Here is a 24,329-nt window from a genome sequence, read left to right on the forward strand (position 1 = left end):
TGCGCTTTGACTTTTATTGAATCCAAGTAGAAGACATGACACATATAACAGTTGGCGTCTAGGAGGTCACAGTCTGAAGGTAGATGTTTCAAAGCCTTCGTTCTGGGCAGAGTCTGAAAATGCATCATTGAACATAAGCGGTCAACTAAATCACACGATGCTTGCAGGAAAGTCATGACACTGGCTCAAACATTCCAAGCTTTATCTGTCATTGACCCATTTACAAACAAATCCTGGAATCCACTTAATCCTGCAGCATAACACAAACTTGCATTGTGTCATGACAACCCCCACAGTCTGAACTTAAGGTTCCTATTTCACATGTCTCAAACACTTTTTGTTGGACCTCAAGTGGGTTAAAAACCAAAAAAAGGACCCATATTAAAAATTTGTTTAATGCCATTTTACAACAATTAGGAATGAGCTTTTCAGGTGGGAAGTGACAAGCAAGCATACTGCTATGCAAACATTTCTAGGTCTACATTTAATAAACTAAATATACTTTTTGGTGAGTAAAATAGGTTGGCTATGAGGTGATACTTCAACAGTCTGTGTTCCACTAAATATATATGTCACCTTATCTTCAATTTAGGCCTCAGGCTGCGTTTGCCTCGCGACATTTACAACTGGTACTCGCTGAACTGGGGAAGGAAATCAATCACATTTTTAAGTTTGCCCACTGACAAATCTGTACTTTTAATGGTAGGTTTGTGACACAGAAAATCCTATGTTTATCTGCATTTCAAAGTACTGCTACAAACATCAGGACTTGCCAAAAAGTGCTTCTCCGCCTAGTCATGTTTTCAAAGGAGATCAACTACTTATTTCACTCAATGAATCACTTCAATCTTGTCATTAAAATATTGGTACAATTATAGACCATGTCAGTGAGGGCTCAAATTATTATTTCCTATTTACAACAATAAAAAGCATGCCACATACCAGATGTGCGTGTGTCTGCTTTCATTTTAATTCATCAATACATTTGCATGTCACTCAAAACACCTTTCTGTTCTTATTCTCGCTACCATGGCTGCAAGGTATACAAACGGTCCTACAGATGCTATTTGAAAAGCCAGACTACAGTCCAGGTGAAAGCATCGCCCTAAACATTTCATTCAACACCATCCTGGAAGCCAAAATGGCATAAAACGCATAGAAAAGTGTAGGATCCACTCACGCAGGCATCGATGTACAAATTACTGACCTGAAGTTACGCTTTCCTCGGTTCTTCTCCCGGACGTGTCGACACGGCGACGTTGGAAAGACAATTCACAAAATTCAACTCTCACAAAGCATCTGAAGCGTGTTTGAGTGATGAATCCCACCGTCGCAAGAAGCGATGTCAAAGGCCGCGTCGACTGACAGCCTATGGGGACAAAAAGCAGCAGTAAACATTCAGCATTACCTATTTACACCTTCACTTTGTGTACTATTCCCATTTGCACACATCCTACTCAAAATAGCATCTTTTTAACGGCATGCAATGTATAGTTGTGTTCAACGGCCACTGCAGTAAAATGTTTACGGAAGTTTGACATTTTCATTCTTGTTCATAAACCACTTGGAAAACCAATGGTTTTTTTTTTCCATTTCTCTTCATACACTACGATTATCAATCTAAAAAGACAAGCATTTCAACAGACAATTGGTAGAATCATTTGCAACTACAAAGGTAAAGCCACAGTGGGGGGGCGCGGCACAAACAGGATGCTGTCCGCCGCCTGAAGCCAAAGGTGGAGCAAAATCCTCGGGTTTCGGCCCGGACAATAAGGCGCGCCTTACGCAACCTGCTCCCTCGGTATGACAAAAACCACAAAGCTTTTGGGATACTGTCCTCTGGAGCAACAACACTAAATGGAACTCTTTGGTCCTACGGCTCAAGAATATGCCCGGAGCAGGATCGACGAGACCTATGAAGAAAAGATCGCCTTGTCACAGATGGCGGGTTGTCAGTCACGCTCTGGGGTTGTTTTGCTACGACAGGTAACATGAACTCCATCATCTCCCAACGAGATCTTGGGCATACACCTGACTTAAATCCCACAGAAGACCCCTCAAGGCAGAGGCAGGGGGGTGGAGAGGTGCACGCCCCCCCACCCCCCGTTTTTACTGTTTGTGCCTTCAGCGTGGCCATACATGCTACACTTTCCTATCAACACCCCCCCACCACCACAAAATCATCATTTGTTGGTATACAATAACCCCCCCCCCCCACCCCCTTACTGTATTACACAAAATCTTTGTGTCTATATTTGATCTGATTCAAACAAAAATGTCAAACTTGCCAAAACAATTTAGTGCATTGTGGGCTGAAGAATGTAACAACTAAGCCTTTTATTTTTCCCAACATATGAATACCTCATTTTGAACACCGTACAGAGTATGGTTTCCCTTTAATGACAAATACTGTGACATCCAATTTCGTTTCCAAAGTTTGGTTTTTCTTATCATACATGGTCATTAAAAATAACAGCTTACTATACAAGTGTACATGGTCACTTTCCCCCCTAAATGATTTACTCTACATACATGCTCACTTTTATTACTTTTAGGTATACCTACATACAGGTTTTTGACCAGTAATGTACACGCATAAAATTCTGACATCCAAAAGTAGCAAGTCATAGTACAAATTACTCTCACTATACATGAAATGTTAAAATTTGTCATTCGTAATGTCCATTTTCATTGTCCTAACTAGTACGTCATCAAAAATTCTTTCACTGTATGCAACATGTCAAATGTTTTACGATAAATGTCAAAAAAGGAATTGTCATATGACAAATGTTTTGCATCAATGTCATGTTATATTAAAATACAAAGTCTACATATTTGGAACAAATGGACGTCATAAATTTGCCTACACGCATCAAAATTCTTTTATACATCATTCGGTCTTACTAGTGCAAGTCATTTCATGGGTTTTACAATGACACCATGAAGTGAATTTAAGATGAAAACATGTCTTACCTTCCCCATTGACACTTGCAGAGGTAACCACACATTTACTTTCCATCAGCTTCTGTCATGAGTATAAACACTACTGCATTGCATTAAAATATAGTCATGATAAAGGTGTAACGCAGTGGTTCTTAACCTTGGTGAAAGAACTAAACTCCGCATCTTGCATACACACGTCCGCAGAACCATTCTAAAATCAAAATTCAAAAAAACTTTATTTCAGATTTCAAACAAGTACTACTAGAAACTTTGTGCAGATTCTCAGTCATTCAAGTCATCCGCAAAAGTTCAATCGAGGCAACTGGGGCTCGGCAACTTGTTCCACAAAGGAACAATCCGGTTGCCGTGATTCGACCTTTGCGGATATTTATTTGCGCACAAAATCAACCGCATCGCTTGCGCGCAACACTGTTGAAAAAACTCAACTAAACAACCCATTTCACACAAAAATATTACTAAATTCCATACAAATTCTATGTCAATAAATGGGAACTTTTCACCTCGGTAAGTGCCACTCATCATTTTCACAACAAAGTCTATTCCTTGTCTGTTATTTCTCCAATCCTTAAATGGAGCTCTTTTTTTTCCTCTCCAAATTTGGTGCATTTGACCGTAAACAAAAAAAGGCAACTTGTGAAAATAGGTTGCCAAACAATCACATGATTTCTTTGAAATCCACATGCATTGCCTTTGACGGGAACGTCGCCCCCGCCGACTGAGTCGCTACGTAGGCGTGTCGTTTAGCCGGGCTGTCGCAGCGCGCTGGCGTATCGACTACGTTTGTTCGTGTCTTTGTAGACTACTGATCCAAATTTTAAGACCAGTTGAAATAATTAGCATTTTGCACTCTTTTATCTTAAAAAGCGTCTTAGTTGAGTTGCAAAAACAAATGACAAAATACATTTAAGCCATTTATTGCAAACAACAATAGGCTGCGTATCAACTCATTCAAAGCTTAAGACCACAGCCATTAAAAAGCCCCCCAAAAAATTGCATTTTGGCATGACCTCCTGATGACAAAAGCAAAAAAGCTTTTTGTTTTTCAACGTTTTGGATTGTAGAGCTACGTAAGCAAGGCCTCTCGCAACACAGTAAGACAGACATTTTCAATTCCTTCAAAGATCCTGAGGGTTTCACAACTAAAAAGTGCTAGACCCCCCCCCAAAAGACAGACTGCATCTGTGAGAGAACAATTAACAACAAAAAACTAATTCAAAAATCTGTTCCACGCAGTTGGATACCCTTGGTGAAGTCATCTTTCACCGCTTCCAGCAACGTTCCCGTAAACCTCCTGGAAACACCAGCGTTGTGCATGCCGAAACAAATTTCATCACAAAAATGGTGGACCTACTCATTTTTGACTGCTTTTTTAAAATTATTATTATTAGTTTAACTTCTATTTAGGGTTTTTTGTGCTATAGTCTTAAACGTTTCATCGGCTGATGAACATCCTATTTCATTCTAAAGCTCTACCTACCACCTTTTTAAGATAAAACAGTGCAAAATGCCAATTCTTGACATTTTTCCACAAAAAAATGTTCTTATAATTTGGATCACAACTGCATTGCCGTTTACACTCAAATCACTCCGCCGAACTCTCTCGCCCGTTAGATGCGGCGTCTGGCGGCACGTCGACGCCGCTCAACTCGAGCGTATATTGAATGTTGTTCAAATAAAATCAACGCCAGGAGCGCAGCGAGGAGACGTACGGACACTTTGCCGTCACGTCGGGGTTTCGACGGCTCGTTCCGGGCATTCCAAATGCTGCGGAAAAAGGCTATTACGCACGCCCGCGCGATTTGCGTCTTGCGGAACCTCCGCAGTTCATCCGAATCCGGGTTGTGACTCGCTGGTTCCAACAAACCCTGCGCCAAACTTGCCTATCCTAATTTTCGCCTAATCTTTAACTCCTTGCTTTCACAATTACAAAAATCACTAACAATTGAAATAAGAGTATATGTACATTATAAGACACTTGGAGAACAATACAGCTAAAAACAGACTTTACACTCCCATTCTACTTAACTACTGTACTGTACAAAATCTACACATTCCTTCCTTTTCTATTACTCTTACTCAAGTTTCGGTTTTTTTTCTCAAAGGACAACTTCTGTGCATTTCTGTGACTCTTCCAGTCACTCAGTTGCAACCTACCGTTGACACGAAACCCAGCGGTCGCTTCCTTCTGCCGAATGTACTTTTAACCATCCAAATAACGAGACGGACACGTCCATCGCTTTGGTATTAACGTGGTCAACCAGACACTTTTAATTTGTTTGAACAATGAATCATAGAACCTGATCGCTGTCAAGTAATTTTTAATTAAGTACACCAAGAGGCCCGGACCACTGCTCAAACCCTGCCCTCGTTCCCCCCCCCCCCTCCCCCTCGATCCTGCAGCCAAGAGATCAAATAAAATTCATCTCTGAAAAGAAAACAAAAATACAGCGTCACTCCTTCCAGATGCCACTTATATCCTGTGTGCTTAGTGGAGAGCGAGCGAGATAGAAACAGACTAGCACAGCATTTCAGATTGCTTGTAAAATGACCTGTAAATGTAGATTAGCAATTGGATATTAGGTAGATAACATTTGTCTGATTGAAAAAATAAACGGGGGAGGAGGTTAAGATCGATACAATCACGAGGTCTGAGCTCACTAGCGAGCTCGCTTACACATGCGCTCAATTGAAAAAATTAAAATAAAAAATAAAACATGAAAACAATTTCAATTCAAGCAACACCACAAACAACTGCGAGCTTGACTTCTTTTAAAATAGGTTCAATTTAAATTAAGAAAATGACTAATTGACGTTATTGCACATGAATGAGCTAAAGACAATAATACTAATAATACAGTTCTGTTCGTTGACCCTCATCCTTCGTGACGCACTCAGACACCCGGTGAAGAAGGACCTTTTAACGGCAACCGAACCACTACCCCCCCCCCCCAAAAAAACAACAACAATAAAAGAAAATTAAGAAACTCCAAGAGAGTGAAACCAAGATGCTAGTGAGTGGAAACATACAGCCTGCAAAAGGTGACTAAACACTGATATTGTGCTACAACAGGCAGGAAATGGCTGAACAAGTGCTTTGTCAAGAACAAAAACAAATAAACCGCTTATTGTTATTGAGGCGCATTTAAAACAAAGACAAAATAGTATCCTGTGCTATCCCGACATGTTGCGACAATGTAAAAGCCTAACTGTCACGTTCTACCAATAAGAGAGAAATAGTTTCGGACATAAAAAAATGATGATGTTGTTGTTAACCCCCGCCCCCTCAAAGATTGCTGCTACATTAAAACCGCACATTTTTATGTGCAACACGGGAGGGGGGAAAAAAAGGCTTTGAAGATCTACACGCTGTTCTGTGTTTTTGTCCTTTTTCTGTTATATATATATATATATATTCATATATATAATTTCTTTTTGTACATGTTCCGCCGCCTCGTTAGTGGTGTCGATTGGCAGTGTCCGGGTCCGATAACGTGGCAGAGTGATTCGGTCAAAACACTGGAGTTGCACTGAGGTTTACTTTCAAAGGAGTCACTCTGGGAGGAGGCTTACAGTTCGTTGTTAAGATCCCCCGCCGACGCGTGCGCTCGCACCGGCCCGTTGACGGCCACTTCTTGGGGCGGTGGCGTCTCGTCTCTGTGGAACACAGGCGTGCGATTAACAACGACATGAGAGAACTCTTCCCTCGCCGCACCCGCCCGCTCGTAAAAAAAGTCTAGCGCGTACGCAATTGCCAACACGTGTTACATAATCGACTGAGACTTCAGCAGTTAAAGTGGCACGAAGCACAAATCAGTGTTTTCTTTTGAAATACATTAAACGCGTGCTCATTTAACCAGTCAGGCGGTGTTGGTTGCCATTTCTACTCGCAACAGCCGGTCTCGGACGAGATGTTTCCGTGATTTAAACAATTTCGGACCTACGCCGAAAATGCCGTTTTGGGTCATTTTCGGCACGTGACCGTCGTCTGTGACGTACAAAATTTGGACCGGGCCGAATGGCCCGCCGTCTGTACGTAGTGGCGCCGGGCCACCTTTAACGTCGGGCCGTGCCCGCCTACGTGCCGTTTCGCAAAATGTCCAACCCTGAACATAGAGGCTTCGTTGGTTATTTATTTTAACTAATTGCTGCATCATAGCTTTCTGTTGAACGTGATTTGACAAACAGTTGTGGGTCGCCATGGTTTGAAAACCCCCGTTACTGGAGTGCAACTTGGCGTTGGCGGGGTGACGACTTACTTCCTGTCAGTCTGTGGGGTTACGGGCAATTCCTCAGGAGGCTGCTTCTGCTCAGAGGCTTCGGGAGGATCTGACAGAGAGAGTTTCTCCAGGGACACGGGACTCTCCTCACTACACACACACACACACACACACACACACACACACAACCAGGTTCCAGCTTCAGACTTTATTCAACACAGTGCCTTATTAGTTATCCATCTTGCCTTGTAGCTACTGTTAAAACATCAAGACTGGTGGAAAAGCCCTCCGTCAACTTACAAACTTGTATTTAAGCTGAACTTGCACAGAAGCGCCCACTAATTTGCAGTCGCAGTTCAGCCTATATTTATGTGGTACTTTTTGATTCAATTATAGATGGTTACACACACACACACACACACACGAGCGCTTCATCCGGAAGGGGATTTCAAACCTCGAGAGGGCGACCGGTTTTGAGACGATAGTCGCGGCGGGGACCGCTTCCTCGCCGTCGGACCCTCCGGGCGAGCCGCCGTCCGAGGCGGCGGGAGGAGCCTTTGTCGCATCCCCCGAAGGCCCCGCGTGGGGAGAGGAGCCGGCGTCTGCTCGCGCGCGGGCGAAGGGGTTTAGCCGCGTGTAATAAACCGGAGGAATCTGGTAAAGCCGGCTGAACTCACCGCTCTTCTCGTGGTTTTGTTTGGCTTCTTTATCTGCGTCGCTGCCTCCGGCGTCCACGGGGGAGCTGCACCTGGGCTCGGTCTCTGTACTGGAGGGTAGGAAACAATATGCGAGTACATGTAAACGGCGCTAAGGCTGGAGGAGTAATGGACAGAATCCATTCATTCCACTTTTTCCCAGTCACGTTTTGGCTCACATTTTCAGGGACAGAAGTTAGAAAAGCGCACACTTTTCTACATTATATCCAGTGAGTTTTTGGGTTAGATATTAATCCCAAACAACATTTTAATGTACTGATGCTAAATGGTCAAACATGTTTTATTACATGTATTAAAGATTGTGATGAAAGGACCTTCAAAAACAAGTACTTTTATTTTCACATTGTAAATAAAACTAAATCCTTGTGGAATTTGATACGGCAAAAAAACTTCCAAAGCCTATGTTTGGCTTCAGAGTAAATAAAACAAATCCCAGGTGTGAGGGGAGGGGTGTCAAAAAAATCTATTTCCATCCCCAAATCTACACAACGCTTGCGCGGCGCGTTTGTGTCTTTCCGCAGATCTTTTTACATTTCTAAATTAAAGATTTGTGCGTGAATATGACATACCTCGAGAAAGGCTGGAATGCCGTGAAATGGGCCCAGCCCGTTTCCTGGGTCTCGTTTCCGCCGCCGGCGGGAAGCGCGTCCCACCCTGACGCGGCCTGGGATGACGCGATCCCGTCAGAGTCCCTGAAATTTGCTGTCCAGCCTGGACCTGCGGACAGGATGGGGACATAGCATTAAACAAAGTCCGACGCCTTCGACAGACTGTAGGAAAAGTACGTGAGGAGATGCTAATTATTAAAATGTCACAGTCGAGTACGTCCCGGTACTTTTGTCCGTCGTTATCGTGTCTTTCCTGACTTCTTTTGGTTTCCGTTTGGGATTTTTACCAACAAAACACAAACACTAACTTTTAATGTTAAACTAATCCCCCACCTGCAATATTAGTGGTTCGGTATTCTTCGTATTTTAGTTTAGAACCTATCCTATGTGATTCCGTGAAAAACCTTTATTGAAAAGCTCACATTTTAGTGCTCGTCAATAATGCTCTGAAATGTTGCGAGAGGGCACTGACGCTCAGTCTAAATAGGAATTGGTCTCGAGGAGGTATGTTGAAGTGATAAAACTGGATTGGTTGTTTGTGGAACTTTTTTTTCAACGTTATTCATCTGGAAGCCGTTTAATTCTAAGGGTAATGTCAAAAAGTCTTTCAAATGATGTTAGACCCGAGTCCTGTAATGCTATTTTCTGCTTATTTTGATGAAAGAATGTTAGACACCTTTTATTAAAAGGCACCTGGGAACTGTTGAAAATGGTGCAAAAACCAAAGCTTTCTGAGAGCCCATTATCCCTACCGCAGCCTCACCTGCGTCCGATGCGTTCCGCTCAAAGTCTTCCTCCTCGTCGGATTCGGAGCCGCGGTCTTGCTCCTGTCCGCCGTTTTCCAGACTGCTCCGAGAACTTCCTTCCGAGGTTTGGGACACGCCGAACCTAGTGGAGGCGCGTTGGTCGGATTCAAAAAGGTACTTGTGCAAACCGGATTATTGTTTGGTTGTGAAAGAACCGTGGCCAGTCAGTTTTACCTTGTTCTGGATTTCGCTTGTGTTGCATAGTTTATCTCCTTCTCTTCCCAAATATCCTCTTCCTCGTCAGCATCGTCGAACTGTTGTATCCTCTCTTTACAACAGGCCTCGAAAGCAGCCGCATTGGCCTGTGTCACAAGTCGGCACGAATATAAACCGCGTCATAAACTCAACAAAAGTTTGGCTATTAATACGGATACAACTACTATAGTTGGGGAATATAGATTTTTAGCTTAATCCTGACTTTAAAAACAAATCTCTAATTCTAAATTCCACATCTTAACTTCCCATAAAACTCTTCTGGGGATTTTCCATCCCTTTACGACCCCGCTAAAAACACTATTAGAATACTTACACTGTTATCATCGGAATCTAAATTGAAGTTGATTTCTGCGATTCTGTCAAATGTGGCGCTGCGGGGAGAAAAAAAACAAAAACACAATCAAGGTTACAATACATCGACAGAGGTGTGGACTCAAGTCGCGTGACTTGGACCCGAGTCAGACGAGTCATAGATTTCATGACTTTAGACTACACTTGATAAACAGTCACAAGACTTGCAACTAGACTTGGACAGCAATGACTTGTATTGAGAAACATACACTCTGCGGCTTTCTCTCTCTCTCTCTAATAAAAACAGCCCGACGTGCTCATGTTTATTTCATTACAGGAATTTAACAACAACGTAACTGTAAAGTTTACATTCTCGACGGATATCGCTAAGGTGGAAGTGTACCGACGCACTAAAGCAGAATTACAACTCATTTCTTTTAACAGTTAACACCCTGTTGGGTACCTTCAAGTAGAGGAATAGACCGGACTCTCTCTTTCAGACACTATCTAAAGTAATGGTTTGATTAAAATATATATATATATGTATTTGGCAGTTACACAAGGTACACCTTCCACAAAGTACTAGTAAAATACACAGAAACAACAACAACAATTTACGTAACAATAAGGATGTTAATCGTATGCTTATATTCATCGTCTGGCCTTCCTGGCCGTTCCGCATGAAGCTACATTCTTCTTCCTGCCCTTTTCTTTTTCGCCTCTTCTTGATGTTTTATGCACTGCCCCCTACTGTTCTGACTGAGATACCACAGCTGGATAAAATCGTGCCTTTATAACAAGACGACAAACTTGGGCGTTCCTCTTATTTTTCTATTCGTGCCTTATGTTTTTCATACTTGGCCAAATTTAAACTGAAATCTATTCATATTTGTGCTTTGCTCATTTGGATTTGTTTCTAATTACCTCACTAGCAATGTTTGTAGACAATAAAATGCACTTTCCTGCTCTATGCACATTGTGAATTTCAGAAAAATCCTGTCGATTATGTAAAAGACGAAACGGAGTGTTCCTTCGTTATTAAATGAAATGTCTCTTTTTCTCTTGTGTATTTAGAATGGCTTTTTAACCAGACATATTTGATCCCTATGCTTGATTATTCCATACAATTGTCAGTAGGATACTCTACTACTAATTGCTGCGCGACTGGACGCAAATTGTCATTTGTGGCAGGTCTGCTTAATGTAACTTTACAAATAAAAGTCACAGCATTTTTCATAGTATAACTGAAAACATACTCTCCGTCACTTTTGAAGGGGCAAAAACAAAGCCCTCCCTCTTGCCAATCGGCTTTGAAGGTGCAAACATTTTGATCGGCCCCCCCTGCTTTTATGAAGGTTCGATGCACTTGTTCGTCACATTTGTTTTCAGAAATATGATTTTTAATATATTAAGTATATATTAAATATATAAGTCCATATGAATTCAATCAAATGAAAATATATTATTACTTTGCTGTTCAAATGACATAAAAGCACTCAAAACTCAAAATGACTTAACACTTACTTGTGACTTACAAAACAATGACTTGGTCCCACCTCTGTCGAGACTTAACGCGATATAGGAAAGGGCGATCGAGAGACGTGACGTTTCGGACTCACTTGATGTTTTCGTCGTGTTCGCTGAACTCCTCGTCGTTGAACCCGAACTGATCCACGAAGTTGGCGGTCATCTGCTGGATCTGATAGTCAGAGAAAGCCTGGGAAGGTCAGAGGACACCTTTTAGGGTGACGCCACTGCGTTTATTCCTGTATATTGGCTACCGCGTTTTGGTTTTCCAGAGCGTGTACCCTACCTGTTGGAGGGACAGGTCGTTGGGGAAGGGGCTCTCCATGTCGTCGTCCTCGCTGGACGAGTGCATGTTGTGCGTGCTCACCTGTACGACACGGCGCACGGGAAGAAATGATTGCGAGTCGACAAAAAAATCCTTTCCACGTGATATCGGTTAACAGAGGCTTAAAATGAGTCTTGGCAAGGAAGCGGTTTGTCTCGTACGGTTGGTTAGGGGCAAAAAAAATCATTATCTGGAAATTCCGCCAATAGTTAACATTACTAAAATATGCCAATACGTTTTACACTGACTTCAGTTGCAATAATGACAACTAATCAATGTTTAGGTTTAATAGCTGAGAAATTTGTTCATGTTTTAATGACAATTAATGGCAATAGACAGGAATTTACAGGACATTTCTAATTGGTGTAATTCAAACATTTACACATTCAACAAATGTCAGGTAAACTCCACTTACCGATCATTAATTGGAGGGTAGAAATGGCAACTTTTATAAACTACGTTTTAGCTGGTCCCAAAACCCTACAAAGCTCTTCGCGGTTCTGCACCGTGGTGTTTTAAAGCGCTTACGGCATCGTATTGGCCCGCTAGGCTTACTGTTCGGCGAACCGCGAGTCTCAAACCCTTAGGTGCGCCGCTATAGTTACCGACCCGCTCCGTAAATTCACATTCATCGAGCGTTGATCTAAATCGGACTGATCTCCTCTCTCCGGTGAGAGAAACAAAAGGACGAGCGCCGTAAAATGACTCCTCACCAGTTCTACAGTGTTCCTTCTGTTCGTTTCTCTCAGCGTCTCGTCCACGAAGCTCTCCCAGCGACCTCTGCAGTCCTCAGGCAGCTCTGCGCCGCGAGAAACTTCAGTTAATATTAACTGAGCGCTGGTTTTAAAACGCTCTGTTTAAATGGTGACTAGGACAGTGACATTCCTTGTTCACCTTTGATGAGGTCAGCGATCTGGGCCTGTACGGGTCCCTTCTCCAGGTTCTGGACCACCGTGTTGGAAATTCTGGTCAGATGACCCATGTTGCCTCTCCTGGTGCCACCCTCAGCCCTGTGGAAGTCACAGTCACTTTGTTTCAACTGGCCAATTCATTAATGGTTCGCCTGAAGGAATTTGTATCGCAAAAAACACACTTACTGTATTTTATCATTCTCTTCCCAGGCATCGAGGATCTTTTGTACCAATCGACACTTCTGGAAAAGCTGCGTGTTTGACAAAGACCAAAGAATGAAGGTGAAATACAGACCGGTGGTCGGCCGCGGATTTGTTACCCCGTGTGTGAGAGGGAATGGCTTCTTTAGCGGCGCTTCTCCCACCCCGCCCTGTGCCGTCGATTCGCTTCCGATCGGGGCGCTCGGGGTATTCGCCCCCCGTGGCCGTTGTTTTAATTGATTCGACATTTTATTTCCCAAATGATCATTTTTACTGTGTCTCAATGTCCAAACCGTTTTTTTTAATCAACTCCACCCATCGAAATGTAAATTACAGCCAGCCTTCGATAACCCTTCCGAGCAATTGGACCTCACGTAACATCTTTTCAAGTGACGCTTCATACGTTCAAACTATGGCAGTAGAGAAAAATGGCTGAAATCATCATTCGAGCCATTTCCCCTATTTTCCTCAATCGCTCTGCCTCGGTCAAACAAATGATGTCGGGGTTTGTTTACGAGCGACGCGATAGGAGTTTTTGTACCCCGGAAGTACGCGTGACATCGTGGTCAAAAGGTCTATTTGATGAAAGAAATAACATCCTTCGAAACACACGGTGACGCCGTCTTGCTGAGCTTACGTGTGCCACGAGGGTATTGTGGAGGGAGGTCTGCGGGTCCTCTGTCCCGCCCGACTCCGTCGCCTCGGCGTGAGTTTCGACGGTCGGGCTCGCCCGCTGCCCGTCGTGGTTCTGTAGGCCCGGGTTGGGCCGCTCCTCAGAGGAGGGATGGTTCAGGATGGCCGCCACGCAGAGCTCCACTTGGAAGTGCAAAAAGTTATTCCACGAGTATTTGAAGAACAGATCCTGCGCGGCGGGACAAAGACGAGTGTTAGTGCGGCGTTGAGCGCGGGGCTAAAGGGAGGTTCGGCCTACCAGTAGTAGGTCGACGGTGCCGAGGTCGCAGAGCTCCTGGCAGATGCTGGGGGAAGTGGTCTGCAGGAGGGCAGCCACCAGTCGGGCCACGTGAAGGCGAGCGTTCCCCAGTGGCTGATCTAGAACGCCGACGGTGGTCAGTATTGCACCTTTCTGCAGAGGGAAGAGGACATTTCAATAAAGGTCCTTTAGTGGATGCAGCCTGTTAAAGTTGGCAAAAGTGCTTGTCAAAGTCAATTTCAAATCCATAAATGAAGCTGTGTGTATGCGTGTGTGTGTGTGTACAACAAAATAAATTGGTCAACCGCCTAATTCAATTTAACTTACAGTGAGCCACTGTCGGATCACGGTTTATTGTTGGCGCGTGGCTTTTATGCATTTTTTAAGTATACGGGCAAGACCCAATTAAGAGATGCGCACATTCGACGTAGTACCGCGCCGTGCCGTCGAAAAGCTTCATTAACCCAAAGGTAGAGCATTGCCGCAATCTCGTGGCATCTACAGGCATTTGGAAACCTATTTGAGAACGTAGATTACTTGCAGATTTTCGCCATTCGCAGCACGGGAATGCAATTTCAAGTGTTTTAATAAATGTGAATGTGTTTAAAGCCCGTGGGGTGGAGAAGAAATATACTTCATCTCTCTACAACGCTCATTTTCACACACCGCTAGTGGGTCTGAAGTGTATCCTCCTAGATAAGACCATTTGTCATCAAGTGTGCGTTACCTTTGGGGGATCCAGAAGAAGCTGCTGGAAATCCTTTAAATGGGGCTCAATGGCATTTAAAATACTGCTGTTGACAGTGTAAGACCTTTCATAACCCTGAGAATACAGATCCATCAGCCCTTCCAACCTGGGGACAAAAAGAGAAAACGTATGACCGGCCTCGAACCGCCGCAATCGTTCCATACGCCGACGCTCAGAATTTCCAGTAGGATCCGATAATGCCGTTGCTTTTAAAATCAAAACAGTCGACGGGATGGAAAAGTGGCTAAGTTGGTGACACGGAGTTACAGGACTCATTCGCATGGGACGGCGCCCCAAAAAAATTATTTCAATGAGTGACAATTGGAAATGCACATGTGCTGTCATTTTTTATACTTTGTATATTTTCAAGTAAAAACATCAGAGACACCTGGGAGCCTTTTTAAATGAGGTGGAAAAAATCAAGTCTCATTTCAAGGTACCGTGCCGTCATTTTTTTTTTTTCCCCTCTTCCCAAACAGTCTTTGATATCCTTTTATCAGGTTTCCAAGATAATTCGGGTTGGAAATGCCCAGAATGCCATTTTTCAGGCCACTTTTACACCCGGCAGATGAGACGATCGGCTTTCTCGTTAATATTTCATAGGTAAATAAGAGTCCCGCCGATTAGATGGCCGTTTACCGTAATTTCAATATACCGTATGACCGCGGGAGTTGCGTACGCGCCGAACGTGTAGTGCTTCTACGGGAAACGCGTAGTGCTTACCGGATAAGCTCGCTCGCCGTTCTCCGGGCCGGCTCATTTTTCAGCGGGAGGGCCGGGTACGCGCGAGTCGCGACGATCGTTGTACGTGCCGCCGTTTGAGGACGTCGCGAGCGACTCTGCTTATTCTCCGCTCCGACTGGCTGTCGCGATGCGGGATCGCGCGAATTTGAGTTGAGCGGGCAGATACTTCAACATTAATTGGCGAGTCTACGTCAAAATGTCGTCCGTTTCAAATCCGCCCGCTCGTTTTCAAAGGCTATTGCGTATCATTGACTCACGGCGTACGCCCAACTTAAACCGTGTCACAGACTCGATTTCACCTATGTTATGGGATGGCAAGGGATCTTTTCTTTTTGGCCGTCTCCTATTTCGCCACTAGATGTCACTGAAGCTTTGACAAATAAGTGGCTCTTTTTTCTCGTTTAGTGTTTCCCAACTGAGCCGAGCCACATATTTGACATTAGATAAATCTCAAAGCGTGTCAAATAAAAATGCCCCAAAAAAGCATACATAGTCAAGTAATGATGATCGACTCTCAATTTACTCACAGATTCTGTCAATAAGCGAGTCGACGGAATTATTTAGAATTGCGGCTTCTGCCGTCTAGACGAAGATCGTTTAATTGTTCCGCCTGTCGCTATATGTCGCTGCCACGGACAGATGAACAACAGTACATTATTTGTGGTAAACGCTTTTCGGACCAAATAAGTGACATTGGAGAATCATCGGGTGATTTCTTTTGAGAATCGCTGTTTTATACAATTGATCGAGTGCGATACTGCTTTCGTTGCTTCTTTTGCACATCGTTCGCATACTCACCCGGACCTCCTGGTCTCCAGTAAGGTAAGTAGCACTTGAGTTCCGTTTACGATGGAAGCCTCGTTCCTTTCGCCCTCGAACATGTTCTTGAGGAGTCCCGCTACAGTTTCTTGTCTGGACGAGCCATTTTGTTAATTCAACAGACGACGCGCGGAAAATTCATCTAGAGTACCGGCGACTTACGACTCCAGCGCGGCCAATAGCGGGTCGGCCTCCGTGTTCTCCTGCATCTGATTGGCCTGGTCTCGGCTAAGGCGAATAATGTCACAAAGTGTTTGGGATGCGTTTGATTGTCTCTGAAAAATGACAAAGGGAACCAGGCCTTCAGAAAATGTATGAGAGAAAGCGCCGAAAAAGCCTCGAGACACTGACCTCCTCGTCTTTACCGGTATGGATAAGCTCTATGAGTCTTTGTACCAGCTTCTCCTCATTCAGCCACTTGGGGAAAATAAAAATGCAGTGGTTATTTAAGGGCACAGCGTTTCCCCGATATGTAACGCTTCGTAGTTTGCGTTTTAAGCGATCGTTTCTGGGTTGTACTACACGCGGCCGAGTCTGAATTTAGAATTAAGAGCGCTTACGTGGAGGACCTCCTGCCTCAAGGGGGCAGGCTCCACACAACTGATGAGGCGAAGGAGCAAGTCCATCATAGCGGACGCATCTATGTGTTTCAGCACCAGACCGATGAAGCCTTCCTTCTTCTTGAGAAAGGTGATCACCTGAGGGTGGAAGATTGACCGATAAATCCAGAAACGCGAACATTCGTGCCGTTCGGCGGTACGACGCGGACCTCTTCCGTTTTCCTGGCGATCAGATTGCCGATGGTTTTGCTGAAGAAGCTGGCGAGCAGCGGGTTGAGGGGCGGGTCCTGGTCCAGGAAGTGGTACAGCACCTCCAGGAGAGACTCTTCTCCGCCCAGCTTATCGTTTATGAGGGACACATCCGAGGTCAGGAGCTCGCACGCGACGTTGGGAAGCCTTTTGAGTAAAAAGAGGACATTTAGAGGCAACGCTCGGGTGATTTTATCGTTTGGTTTATTGCTATCGGGGTAGCTTCCTCGCCTTACGGCAAAGGAAAAAGGTCTTGTCCGTTTAGCAACTTTTCAAACTCCTGTGGTGGTGTTTTTGTTAACCTAGCTACTGTGATTTCTATTCAAATCGAATTTTTGTGTTGACAATAATTCCATTTTATTTTTAAGGCCGTACAGCCCATCCTGATTGCCAATTTATTTCCATTGGAATGATCCTGCGGCACCGGAAAATATTCACAACCCTTCACTTTTCCCACATTTTGCTATGTTTCAGACTTATTCTAAAGCTGATTTGAGTATAGTTTAAAAAAAGAATTCTGCAAAAAATATCCCATAAGGACAAAGTAAAAACATTTTCAGACAGTTGTGCAAATTTATTGAAAATATAAACATAACGGGTACATAAGTATTCACAATCTCGGTTTAATATTTTGTTGAAGCGCCTTTGGCAGCGATCGCAGCCTCGAGTCTTGTCGTGTATGTCTCCGTGTGCTCGGCACACCTGTTTTGGGGCATTTTCTCCCATTCTTCTCTGCGGACCCCCTCGAGGTCCGTCAGGTCGGACGGGCGGCGCCGGCGGACGGCCGTTTTTAGGGCTTTCCGGAGATGTTCCGTTGGATTCGAGTACGGGCTCTGGCTGGGCCACTCGAGGACACTCGCGGGCTGTTTCTGACGACGCTCCTTTAATATCTTGGCTGTGTGCTTCGGGTCATTGTCTTGATGGAAGGTGACTCGACACCCTTGCCTACGTTCCATAGCACTTTGGGGCGAGTTCTCAAGAATTTCTCTCTATTGGGCAGCTGTCCCTCACAGTAGGGAGGTTAGCCAGGTGACGAGCAGTGCCCCTTCTACAGATATGACGCTTGCAATTGAGGCCAAAAACTTCTATTTTGGTTTCATCAGACCAGAGAATTTTGCAGGTGGTCTGACAATCCTTCAGGTGCCTTTTGGCAAACTCCAAGCGGGCTGCCGTGTGCCTTTTAGTGAGGAGTGGCTTTCGTCTGGCCGCTCTAGCGTAAAGGTTGCAATGGTTGACCTTCGGGATGGTTCTACTATCTGGCAAGGGAACACTGGAGAGGCGCCTTAGTGACCGTAAGCTTCTCGTTCGCCTCTCTGACCGAGGCCCTTCTTCTCCGGTAACTCGACTCGGTCGGACGGCCAGATCTGGGAAGGGTCCCGGCGGTTCCGAACTTCTTCCGTTTCCGAAGAATCGAGACCGCTGTGCTTTTCGGGACCTTCGATGCTGCTCAAATTCGTTTGTACGCTTCCCCGGATTTGTGCCTTGACACGATCCGGTCTCTGAGGTCTGTAGACAATTCCTTCCACTTCATTGATTGGTTTCTGCTCTGATATGCACTGCCGACTATGAAACCTTATATAGACAGGTGTGTGCCATCCCAAATGATGTTCGATCAACTTCATTTACCGCAGTTGGACTCCGAGTTGTAAAAGCATCTCAAGGATGATCAGTGGAAATCTGACGCACCAGAGCTTAAGTTTGAGTGTCGTACCAAAGGGTGCGAATACTGATGTGGCTGTGAATGTTTACATTTTTTTTAATAAATTTACACAATTGTCTCTTTATGGTATATTTTATGTACCTTTTCTCAAACTAAACAATACTCAAATCAGCTTCACAATAAGTTTGTAACATAGCAAAATGTGGAGAACGTGAAGGGGTGGGAATATTTCCTGGTGGCACTGTATACCTCAGCCAAATCCAATACATATTGTTCAATGGTAGATTGAATGTTTTGATTTATTTATTTTTTTTAAACAAAGCAGTGATGTAAAAAAAATTAACTTTTTTTTTTTTCATTAAAAAAAATTAAATCTGAGGATTTATCAAGTGACACCATAGTCATTACACAGCAAGAAAAGTCAATTACAATTGTTTTCAGTGTGTAGTTGACATACGGCTAAATCTGGTAGTACTGTATATTACATTATGATATCATTAAAAGTTACACAGCCTTCATATTTACATCATCTTCATTAGTAAACCGTGCGACTCACTTAAAGCGGCTCCTCTCCTCCAGGTCTGCGGGTGGTTCTGTGGTGATGAGGCCCACCAGCTCCTGCATGCAGTGGTCCTGGGAGAGGAAGAGCAGCAGGCGGCGGTTCTGCGCCTTGCACTCTTGCAGCACGTCGTCCTCCTCCATCAGCTCGCGCAGCGTCACGTCCTCCCGGTCCAGCAGCTGGTCGATGTGGGAGGTGGTGTGCAGGTCGAACTTCCAAAACATGATGGCCGCCGGGGTGGGGTACGCAGCCCTTAAAAAAAATTAATAATTATTTTTTGGAAAAGACCGTTCAGGTACAAGTATCGCTGCCAGGGGTCCAATAAAATCCATTCCAAAACCTCCTGAACCTGTACGTATTTTATACAGTACTCTTACTTTTATCAGCCGTGTGTGAAAACCATTTTCTATGTTTCACGTCAAGCCGTTTCAAAGGGGCTACAGAGTTACGTACCAGTGAATGAAATGTGGATATCTTTAATCAGACCTCCCCCGCGGGCAGGCAGGCATTTGTGTTCGTGCAGAAGACAGAAAGCGTGCCGAGGCCTGGCATTTATCAGCATGGGTCTCCCTTTAAAACGCAGGCCTCTTTTGGAGATGGGACACTGGAAGGCTCACCAAAACCTGCACAGAGGAATCCAAAAAAATAAAAAATAAACTACATTGTACATGGGCCGAACGACCATTTTTCTTTAATATTATGAATGTATGACTGAAATAGGAAACAACAGAATTGTTTAAGATTGGCAGTTAAGCTCTTCTAGTTTAATGGTCATTAATATACAAACATGATTTATTATTTACGACCTTCACTTATGAGCTGAATTGGTTCTGTGACCGAGCTTGCGACTGAATTTTCTTGAGCGTCGAGCACGGTTTTGCCTTGCCGTGGTGTCTGCTCCGTGCGTGTGTTTTCATTTTGTATTTGTCATTTGACCCATCCGATAAAAGGGTAAAAGTGCATCTGGTCCCCACTTCATTCAACCGAGCGACAGCTCTTAACACTAAAAAATTAAGTTTGGGGCACTCGTCGATGTCGTAAGGCAAGGTACCGCTGTATTCCGCTTTCGAGTTCAATTTCAAGATGAACCTAAAATGCGCTCTACCCGTTGGTGGTGAACTTACTTTGACCCGCTGTGAACTTTTGAATCATCCGCTCGTTTTTATTCAACATTTATTCAAAATGTTAGAAATGTCAGTCCTGAACGGGGGATGACGTGAACCGGGCAATTTCCCACCTCCGAGGTACTGTCCGCGCCGTAATGGAGGTGGAACGGCACTTGTGTGCCAGGGAAAGCCAGAAAGGCAGGACAGAAGTGTGACACTCAATTTTCCAGCCCTCTTGAAAACAATAGTCTGAAAATTATTTGAAACCACATGATGTCATCGCAGATGTCACTTTGTTAAAATGCCTTCGCTGGGTTCTGCGTAAATGGCAAAGGTGGATTCTGCTACAGCTTTGTGCGAAAGAGACTATAGAGACGAATGAGGCACGTTACTGTTGGTGTGTAACACATATTCCGCTCATCTCTTATAACGGAACAACTGCTCAAAAGCATTGAGTCAAAAATCTCGCTATCGACAGACGCTTTTTTACGACTGGAATCGAACGCTGTAGCGTGGGATAAAGGTCGCTATAATAATACTACTTTTTACAGTTATGCTAGTGCAAAGTGTGCGTGTTCACATTTGTTTTCCTCAAGTGGTTACTATGGAGGCAAACGGACTTAACCCAACTCAAAAAGTGGAGCCGAAGTGCAATAGCAATGCGAACAGCACGCAACCAGACTGTTAATTGCAGAAGGTGAAACTCATGGAAGGGACTCAAACGCTTTCCTCTTTTTTCTTGACAACTCACACGCGCACGCGCACGCACGTAACAGCAGCAGGAGCGGTGTCCATCTGGCATACATTTACAGAGTACACAAGTGCAATAATAACCTCGCGAGCGGTCCTCGTGGACAGCGAGCTGGGACGTCGGACGCTTGACTTTTACATCCGAAATAGAACCCGCGGGAGGCGACCCCAAAAACAACAATTAGCAAAGCGCACGGGACGATCGAGGAAAAGAGGAACAATGGTAAAGACGCGTTGTTGTGGACAAACAACAAAGTGCAGAGGGACGAGATGAAAAGAAAATAGGGAAATGGAATTGGACTCCCATTCTTCTCCTCGTAGAATGTCAATATTACAGTAGTAATTCCCCAAAAGTTGAGAGAATAAACTATAAGGACGATAAAATCACGCAATGCTTAAAAAGGTAAAAGGCGTAACGTTACAAGAATTGTGCGCTCAATTTCCAGTATTGTCCACTGAAGCTAATTGTCCAGATTCCCACGCGAACCTAAACACAACTGTGTGAGAACAGCAGCCGCTCTCGCTCTGGAGATTTGCCTTATCGGCAGTCCTCATCTTAACGCAGCTTTACGTTTATGCTCATAACGCCGCTTTACCGTTGTAAAATTTTGACCCTCGTCCTGTAAATTGCCACCTTTTTGCTAGTAGTATATGTAGTTTTCTACTCAGTGGTCCCGTTGGTCCATTGTAAAACATATACATAAGTGGTGGGTATGCAAGTATGGAGTACAAGTACTTACCATTTGAGTACTCGCTGATACCACGTACCGATATTTGATAATGCCCTTGCGTCTTGTAACTGTGATGGAAATGTTTGATTTCAATCACATATTGTTCAAAAATACAAACTTCTCTCAACAGGGCATACGTTTCACTCAAATAGAACACTTTTCAGTCACAACTTGTCATTAATGACATTTTTAAACCCAACAGCATGTTTTCCCAAGTCTCGCCAGACGTTTCACTTAAATGGACCCTGTGTTGCCACCTGAGTGGAGTTCATCCATTTTGCAGGGATAATTTGCAGTCAGTTAACAAAGTTTTGTCATCCGTGTTTACCTTTAAGCATCGGTGTCATAGTATCACAACATTTTTCAATTTCTATTATTTACTATAGGAAAATTTGTTTAGAATGTGTTTTGTTCTTTGTCGTGGAGATTTATAGTGTCTTGTGCTATTATCTACAGTTCTACTGGTATGGACTATACTGAAAAGACTGTATCCATCTGTGAGTCCACCACATAATGAATATTCATCAATAATATTGTGTTGAAAGGTTAGTTAAGCTTGTCCGAGAAGGTGAGAGACCATAAATATGGTATGGCTGAAGAAATAACTGCTTTATAATCTTAGCCTCAAATGTTTCTGTTTACTTGAACCCAAATGAAAGAGTTGGAGTTTGTCTGCAATTGTTTTAGTCTATATGCAGCTTATTATTTCCATCCAGAAATAACGTTAAATGTGTGACTTAGTCGAGTTCATTCACATTATCTGTAATGCCGCATTTACCCTAATTGTACTTTTGTGTCATTATTTTATATTTGTGGCATACAAGTGTTTCTGATACAAACATTTACTGCCTTTTCTTCACACAGATTTGGGTTACTTTGTCAATGCTGTAAACTTTAGGACACCTTGTAGTCATTCAATTTCCAATATTTTCCATGGAAATATTTGCTTTAAATGTGTTTTGTCCTTTGTGTTGTGCTGTTGTTGGACACCAACACTGCCCGAGACGTTTGACTTACTGTCACGATAGAAATAAGAAACAGCCATGCACTTGCTTAAAATGTTGTCTTTTCTTTATTTCTGTGTAGGGCACGGTAGTCCGCAAAGGGTGACTCAGTGCAACTGGATGCTTCTTGTTTCTTGAAAATATTTTTAAAAATGACAGGCAATTATGCTATTAGGCTATTGATAATGGTTCTACTGGGGGTAGACCATATTGACAATTGTGTGTCCGCTGTATGTAATATATAATACAGATACTTTATTAATCCAAGTAAATTGACTGCTGAAAGCATCATAACACTTAATAGAATCATGTATGTCTGTAGTATTGTGGAGAAAGGCTGGTTTCGTAGTTAAGACTGTCCAAGAAGGAAAGCTTGGCCTCAAAGGCTAATGACAACCGAGGGGGGTCGGATTGATGTTTACTTGAATCCTAATGGGACCACAACGAACATTATAATCATCTCTATAGATTTCAACATGATTTTACTGTAAATGCGGAGGATTATTTCAAACCAGAAACAACGTGAAACGGCACAGAGTTACTCGTGTTCACAAACCTTTAACGTCAACACCACATGGCTCGGTAACCCCTGGCCTCGACCGACTCCAAACGGGATCTCTTTTGGAACATAACGCTCGGTAAAATAGCTCACAATTAAGCAAACGCGGGGCGAAACAGAGCACACGCACAAAAAAAAAAAAAAAAAAAAAGCAGCGTTCACTCAAAGGGCCCCCGATTTACAATGGCGCCGAGGTTACGTTAACTGCCCTTAAGTAGTCGACCGACTGAACTCAATTCGGTTAAGTTTAGTCGACTGAATTGTGAGCGAACGTTAGCTTTTGAGTAGCAACTAACAAGTAAATTAGCCAGCTTTACCTTTAGTTCCTCCTTTTACGTTGAGGTTAGCACGGAAGCTAATTAGCCGCCACTGTTCACGTTCGGAGTTAGCCTAGTTAGCTTCGCGCTCGCTCCCCCCTCCCCACCCACCCAAACACACACACACACACACAAACAACTTTAGGTTCAACTTTGTGGCAAAGTTGAGTACACTAATGACGTTATACCTGCCCCCCAAAAAACTTACCTTTGATAGAATATCCCCTTCGTGTTTCTTCTTTTTTTCTGCGTTAGAACGTTACGGGAGTTTTTTTTTTTGTTTTGTTTTGTTTGTTTGTTTCCTTCCCCCAGTCCTTGGTCACTAGCTCCCCCCCCCCCCCCCAGCTAACAATTAGCCGCGTTCGCTTCAATGCATGAGCCTTGTATGTCTGGTGATTTGTTTTGAAGAACACGCTCGTCAGCCTGCTGCCTGCGACAATCAGCACAGGAGGCTGCCTGTCTGTTAGCTTCAAGTTAGCCCCCGACGTTAAGTCCAAAACGTGGCTTTAAAATCCCCCCCGAGAAGCAGTTACCGGACCCCGGACGGCTTGTCGGGCATCGATGGCCCCGTTGTCTGTTCGTTCGCAAGAAGCGCGTTTGATTCGGACGAAATTCAAACGCGGAGCTAAGTTTAGCATGCAAAGCAGGAAAAACTCAGTCATATTTTTTCGAATCAAAATGGCGACGCGGGGTGGCGGGGACGCGCACTCCATGGCCTCGCGCGGGCGTGCGTCTTAGATACAATTGAAAAAAAGATTTTTTCAATTATTGTTATCATACATTAATACAAATATATATTATATAATATAA

The 24,329-nt window shown here is 43.8% G+C and overlaps 1 protein-coding gene across 8 annotated transcripts; it reads right to left on the reverse strand.

The window, feature by feature from the left end:
- Positions 1 to 24,233, reverse strand: ppp6r2a (protein phosphatase 6, regulatory subunit 2a). Of its 8 annotated transcripts, none has more exons than XM_061762352.1 (27): positions 23,728 to 24,232; positions 21,649 to 21,707; positions 19,506 to 19,675; positions 19,050 to 19,304; positions 16,794 to 16,980; positions 16,585 to 16,722; positions 16,376 to 16,441; positions 16,187 to 16,299; positions 16,004 to 16,117; positions 14,441 to 14,567; positions 13,714 to 13,866; positions 13,420 to 13,644; positions 12,768 to 12,832; positions 12,565 to 12,680; positions 12,384 to 12,469; positions 11,632 to 11,712; positions 11,438 to 11,517; positions 9,841 to 9,898; positions 9,486 to 9,613; positions 9,269 to 9,393; positions 8,467 to 8,614; positions 7,859 to 7,947; positions 7,636 to 7,783; positions 7,221 to 7,331; positions 6,535 to 6,618; positions 1,208 to 1,369; positions 1 to 113 (listed from the first exon to the last, which is right to left on the reverse strand). In XM_061762352.1, exons 4-26 carry the CDS (start codon positions 19,274 to 19,276, stop codon positions 1,282 to 1,284), a joined length of 2,757 nt encoding a protein of 918 aa, XP_061618336.1. In that variant the 5' UTR covers positions 19,277 to 19,304; positions 19,506 to 19,675; positions 21,649 to 21,707; positions 23,728 to 24,232; the 3' UTR covers positions 1 to 113; positions 1,208 to 1,281. The 8 variants fall into 8 exon arrangements, with proteins under 8 accessions (XP_061618336.1, XP_061618332.1, XP_061618334.1 ...); XM_061762348.1 differs by having other exon boundaries at positions 11,438 to 11,535; XM_061762350.1 differs by lacking the exon at positions 23,728 to 24,232 and adding an exon at positions 23,520 to 23,538 and having other exon boundaries at positions 11,438 to 11,535.
- Positions 24,234 to 24,329: the final 96 nt, after the last annotated feature.

This window comes from Phyllopteryx taeniolatus, chromosome 22, assembly GCF_024500385.1.
Source record: "Phyllopteryx taeniolatus isolate TA_2022b chromosome 22, UOR_Ptae_1.2, whole genome shotgun sequence".
Taxonomy (NCBI): Eukaryota; Metazoa; Chordata; class Actinopteri; order Syngnathiformes; family Syngnathidae; genus Phyllopteryx; species Phyllopteryx taeniolatus.

What these genes read in the sequence shown, in the direction of transcription:
- ppp6r2a (XM_061762349.1), bottom strand. Translation starts at nt 19,276, where the DNA reads ATGTTTTGGAAGTTCGACCTGCACACCACCTCCCACATCGACCAGCTG. An exon ending in GAAGGAACACTGTAGAACTG is followed by an intron (nt 11,713 to 12,383) that starts GTGAGGAGTCAT and finishes CGTGTCGTACAG; the next exon opens with GTGAGCACGCACAACATGCA. An exon ending in GAACACGACGAAAACATCAA is followed by an intron (nt 9,899 to 11,437) that starts GTGAGTCCGAAA and finishes TTCTCCCCGCAG; the next exon opens with CGCCACATTTGACAGAATCG.